Source organism: Mastomys coucha, unplaced genomic scaffold, assembly GCF_008632895.1.
Source record: "Mastomys coucha isolate ucsf_1 unplaced genomic scaffold, UCSF_Mcou_1 pScaffold4, whole genome shotgun sequence".
In the NCBI taxonomy this organism is placed as follows: domain Eukaryota; kingdom Metazoa; phylum Chordata; class Mammalia; order Rodentia; family Muridae; genus Mastomys; species Mastomys coucha.
In genome coordinates this window covers 14633678-14639201 of record NW_022196910.1, presented here as the reverse complement: position 1 = coordinate 14639201, position 5524 = coordinate 14633678, and the positions used below count along the sequence as shown (strand labels likewise).

The 5524-nt window shown below is 43.1% G+C and overlaps 1 protein-coding gene and 1 long non-coding RNA gene across 11 annotated transcripts in view; one reads left to right on the top strand and one right to left on the bottom strand.

The window, feature by feature from the left end:
* CUNH12orf42 (chromosome unknown C12orf42 homolog) overlaps window positions 1–5524 on the bottom strand; it is a 191402-nt gene that overhangs the window by 163793 nt on the left and 22085 nt on the right. For 7 of the 9 annotated variants that reach the window (XM_031349765.1, XM_031349768.1, XM_031349773.1 and 4 more), the window contains one exon: window positions 4445–4623. Coding sequence is in view for 1 of the 9 variants with exons in the window: in XM_031349772.1 (XP_031205632.1) it covers window positions 4445–4447 (3 nt within the window). In the remaining 8 variants the exon portion in view is untranslated. Of the gene's footprint in view, window positions 1–1658; window positions 2028–4444; window positions 4624–5524 lie in introns of those variants that run through there. The other 2 variants (XM_031349775.1, XM_031349771.1) reach the window with 1 other exon arrangement.
* LOC116076146 overlaps window positions 1–5524 on the top strand; it is a 19007-nt gene that overhangs the window by 739 nt on the left and 12744 nt on the right. For both annotated transcript variants that reach the window (XR_004112838.1, XR_004112837.1), the window contains exons 2-4: window positions 703–1095; window positions 2223–2421; window positions 3434–3621. This is a non-coding gene — a long non-coding RNA (uncharacterized LOC116076146). The remainder of the gene's footprint in view (window positions 1–702; window positions 1096–2222; window positions 2422–3433; window positions 3622–5524) is intronic.

The window sequence follows — 5524 nt, the reverse complement described above, 5'->3', positions numbered from 1 at the left end:
TATTCCAAGCACTGAAGGATTTAGCTGTAAGCACAAAGGCAGTTCACATCTGCCTGGGGATTTTATTCAGCTCTGCAGAAAAAGATCTATGAACACTGTGCAAGGTTCCATGGACTGCAACCCAAGCCAAGAACTAGGTTTAGGTTTGATTTTGGTTTGGGTTTTGAATTTGGGCTGGGATAGGGACGTTTGGATTTTTGAGACAATGTTTCATCTGTTTGCTAGCCGGTACTGGTCTCAAACTCACTAGCCAAGCGTAGCAATGAGCACATTTCGTAGCTTAGGCTAGCCTGGAACTCATCAGTCTTCCTAGCTGAGCTGCCCCAGTTTGGGGATTACCCACATGGGAACCTAATGCCCTCAGCTAGTTAAGATTTTGCTTGTAGGTAGTGCCTAATAAATTCATTTAAATAAATAAAAAAAAAAACAAAACAACCAAAAAAAAAAAAAAACCAGTTCTAATGTGCCAGGAATCCCAGCACTTCTTGTGAGGCAGAGGCAGGCAGATCTCTGAGTTTGAGGCCAACCTGGTTTTTAGAGTGAGTTCCAGGCAACCAGGGGTGCACAGAGAAACCCTGTCTTGAAAATCAAAAACAAACAAACACAAACAAAATGTGTGAGTGTGTGTGTGTGTGTGTGTGTGTGTGTGTGTGTGTGTGTCAGGTGGTTTTGTTTCTAATGCTTAAAATACTTTTAAAACAGATCTGAAAGCAGGCATAAAGACACAAATCCCAGGTTTTATAAGGTCAAGGCAGAAAGATCTCTGAGTTCCAGGTCAGCCTAAGCTATGGATCAACAGCAAAACAAGATGACAAAAGACCAAGTTGGAGCCTGGATGACTCAGAGCTGTTCCTCCCAGAAGCACTTAGACAAGCTAATAAGGCACATCAAAGCTGTGACAGGATTGTCAAGATGCCTCTAGACAAAACAGCACCACAGAGCTACCTGCCACAGCTCCAAACCCAGAATGTGGCACACTGAAATGAGGGTCTACTAAGATAAGGTGCCAACCACGGGAAATATGTTTCAGTGTTAGACTAGCAATACAGCTATGACGTCCCAGCTAACCCTGGACCTTGGAGTTGCAAATCTCAGGTAAAGACAATCACAATACAAGCACTGTTCTGTTTTGTACTTTTTATTTTCTTGGGACACTTTGTAGCCCAGGCTGGCCTCCGATTCTCAGGTATCCTTTTACCTCTGCCTTCCAAGGGTTGGCTATCAGCTACAGTGCAGACATGGTAATCTTGGGGCACAATTTCTATGTCCAAGTAAGTAGACACAGCTGAAGGCTTCTGCCTGAAAGCTATCCTCAGAGGGAAGATATGGGGAGGGGGTGAAGTCTTGTTCACAACTCGTACTGTGTAGAATATTCTCACATTGGCCAATTATGGGACACTGGTTCTACAGAATAATGCCAAAGGAAAGTATATATTCAGCATCTATACCAGAACTCTAAACTGATCCCCAGCCAAGTCTCAAACTCTTTTGAGTATCTTTGAGCTGAAAAAGCCTTATATCTTAAGTAAACTTTATTCCAGGGTCTGGCACACAAACACGCACACACACACACACACACACACACACACACACACACACACACACGCTTGCAAAATTTTATCTTTCCAAAAATCAATTCTTTATGTTGAACTACTTACCCCAAATTTTCTCTTGGGTTTTCTTCGTTTTCTTTTCTAACAGAACTTCTATTCCTTGCTGTGAAGTTTGTTATCAACTTTGCTCAACTTAACTAAAATCCAACTAAAGTCTATCAGCAAGTACAATTTCGATCCTCTGATTTTTAAATACAACACGTGAATTAGGTTAATTCTTGATTAACTTTTCTTAGTTGGCTGTCACTGGGTAGCTAGTGACAGTCCCAAGGATGTCATTTTCAGTGACTCCCCAAGAAAATGACCCAGTAAACTATGATTAATATGCAAGATAAAGATGAGCTATCAAAATATATGTCCTTGACAAAATAGGTACATGTGAGAAGGTATGCAAACCTCCTCAAAAGATTTCTACTTAGCTAAAACAACTTTTAATTGTGACTCATAAAGGAGAATTCTGAGAAACAAGAATTCTCTTTGAGATGCACAATACTTTCAATACATAGAATAAGTGTTCTCTAGAGGAACATAATTGATAATATATGTGTGTGTGTGTGTGTGTGTATTTATGCATATATGAGATATTTATTCAGTTGACTTATTCCATAGAGGTCATGTAGTCCAACAAAAGTTCATTCCACAAAGCTGTATACTTCAGCATTCTCAATGTGGTCCTGAGGGCATGAAGGTTCTTAACAAGTCACTGCTCTTCAGTCCACATTGGAAGGCCAAGGAAGTTGGAGTCTGGCGACAGAAGCAACGGCATCAACTACAGGCAGACACACTCTCCAGCAAGAATGGAATGCTGGTAAGCAAAGCACTAATTTTTTCTTGGACTTCTATCTGGGCTGCTGCTGGAAGATCCTGTCAACCCTGCCGGGTCAGGGGAAGGCTTATCTCCTCCCCTCAGCCAAATGCCCCCTCTCACACAACAAGCAGTTTCTTAGTTGGGTCCTGATGCAGTCAGGTCAACAGACGAACACCAACATACGACATCACAGCCACTTAGAAAAGAGATGAGTTTGAGTCTAATTATTCTACCTGAATGCAAGATAACGTGGCAGAGGTGGAAAAGGCTCCTTCAACCTCTCAGAGGTGTCCCTCAGCTTCCTACACACAGAAATACCACTCTGCTGCCACTCATCAATAACAGATCTCAAATTCCAACTTCATGTCAAGCAGGCGGAGAATGCTCCCTCTCCTCGCTGAGTCCCTCAATGCTTACTAAAGCACACAAATCCTTATCTCTCTCTGAACACACCAGTTCACTCCAGCTATCCCAGACGACTCTAGCTTGTGTCAAGTTGACAAAATTAACCAGTACCGAGATGCCAGGTGAGGCAGAAATAGCACCTGATTCCTTGTCTCCTGCCTACAGCCCAATCAAACAGGCACTGCTGCCCCACCCCACCCCTTGAGTCCCTTACAACGCTGTGTACCAGGACCAGGGTCAGTGAGTCCTCATCAACTATACGAAGACTGAGAGTGTGGGCTGAGATGGAAAGAAATCAGGGCAGGCAGAGTGTTAGGAATTACGCATGAACAAAGGGAAGAAGGCTGCTGAGGTCAGCAGCATCACTGTGGGATGGGAAATGAAGGGATTCTGAAGATAGGAATCTGACATATTATATATGGCCATAGGTGTGGCCCTTCTACTTTAAGGCAATTTCACCTCTAGAACATCTATGTTTGGACATTGTAAAATGATTGATGTATGTAGCAGGATGTGTAACAATGACTGTTGTGTATGTAAAATGACATACATAACGGGCAAGGCCACTGAAATTCTTGCTATGACTAATGTATTCCTACATTTGCAGAAGCTTAGGAAAAATGCAAGATTCCTTTGCGATCCATCCTAATTGTAAGCTGCTGAGAGGAACAACTAGAAGGAGAAGACAGAAAAGGGGGATGCACAGCTAAAACCTTCAGCTCATTGTGATCTGGGGGAGTTAACTGCTGATTAATGATCAGCGTCTTCATGACCTTTCTTGAAAGTCTTTCAAAAGTAAGCTCTCCAGTGGTTTGCTTAAAAAGTCATAAAAATCCGTCCATATCCACTTACAGTTAGTGCTGGCTAGTTTCATGTCAACTTGATGTAAGCTGGAGTTACCTGAAAGGAGGGAGCCTTAACTGAAAAAAATGTCTCTATAAGATCTGGCTGTAGGGCATTTTCTTAATTAATGGAAGAGAGCCCAGCCTATAGTGAGTGGGGCCATCCATGGGCTGGTGATCCTGGGATCTCTAAGGAAGTAGGCTGAGCAAGCTGTGAGGAGCAAGCCAGTAAGCAGCACTCCTCCATGGCCTCTGCACCATCTCCTGCCTCCAGGTTCTAGCACTGGTTGAATTCCAGTCCTGACTTCCTCCAGCAATGGACTGTAATCTGGGAGTGTAAGCCAAATAAACCCTTTCCTCCCCCAGTTGCTTTAGTCAGGGCATCTCACCACAGCAGTGGTAACCTAAGATAAGATAAAATGTTTGTCGTTTTTAAGTTCCTTGTGGGCAGAAGGTGTGGTTTAAAGAATCTTACTACCTCTGGAAGTAAAGGTAAAAGATAGCTGTGTCCACACAGAGAAGCTGACGGAAGAGAGGCAGCAAAGGGAACTCTGAAGCAAGAGAAATCCTCATAATGAAGATCACCTGCACTTAGCCAAAAGTAAAAGCTATAAATATTAACCAGATAGAAATCAATATTACTTTATGGCAAGAATTTCTATAATTAAAAAGCGGGTATTGGGCTGTATACATTAGTATAATTGCCACCAATAATACTTGGTGCTAGAGAGAACACAAATCCTCCAATATGTCACTTAGCAGAGTGTTACACTTACCATCAAATTCGAATGATCCTTCAGATACCAGGGGAAGAAACAGCAGAGTACTCAATGCATGTCACTGTCTTTCAACACCAAGAAAGGTCCAAGGGAGGAACATTTGTTAGGACTCCGTTTGAGCCAGGCATTTGTCGGGCACTTTGCGTGCAGCATGTTGTTTAATCCTTGCTTCAAACCTGTAGGGGGAAAAATCACTATGACATTTCAAAGAGGAACATCCCAAAGTTGGGTTTCTTGACCAATATAAAGTGCCTTGCAGTTGGCAAAATAGTAAGACCATGTATCTAGAATGCTCAGAGAATCATCCTTGAAGGGAGAGTCTCCCAGAAGAATGAAGGGGTTGGGAGGGAATGTAAGGGCTAAGTAGTTTCCAAGGTTCCTATTTGGGAAAAGTGATAGTAACCGCACTTAGTAATCTAGGAAATGGGTTTTAAAACAAGGAGCTATTGAATTACAATGTTGAAAGACACAAAATGGGGACAAAATGTAGCCACTCCCTCCTCTGTCCTAAGACAATATGGTATCCTCCTTCTACTCTAAATAGGTGAAAAAGGAATAATGTCTTAGCCCAGCCTAGTGGCTCTAACTGTACTTCCAATGCTCTGGAGGCTGAGTCAGGACTGACATGAGTTCAAGATCAGCCTAAGTTAGGTAGAGAGTCCCTGACTCAAAAAAAAAAAAAAAAAAAAAAGTTTCAGTTTGTATGGTTCATGAGTCAGAAAGGCTTCAAATGCAGATGCCCAGCTATTGCCTGGTCTCCCCCTTGCCTGCAGTCTAAAGTCTAACCCCTTACAGGTTATACAAGGCTTCTTCTCATCCAGCAGTGTCCTGGTAAATAATGAGTTAGACAAGGCTCTGGCTTGTAGTGTTTGCCAGTTTCCCTAGTGTAAATAGTCCCACTGTGGCTGATGTCAAGCCATCCCGTCATTCAGCGTGGAATCAGGACAGTGCGTGCATAACCAGCTGTGCGGAGCACTCCAGTACACACCACCCCTGAGTCTGCTAGCTCTCCATGCCTCTCCTGCCTACTCTTCCCTTCCACAGAGCTGCTGGATCCTAGAGAAGGTGGGGGGGGGG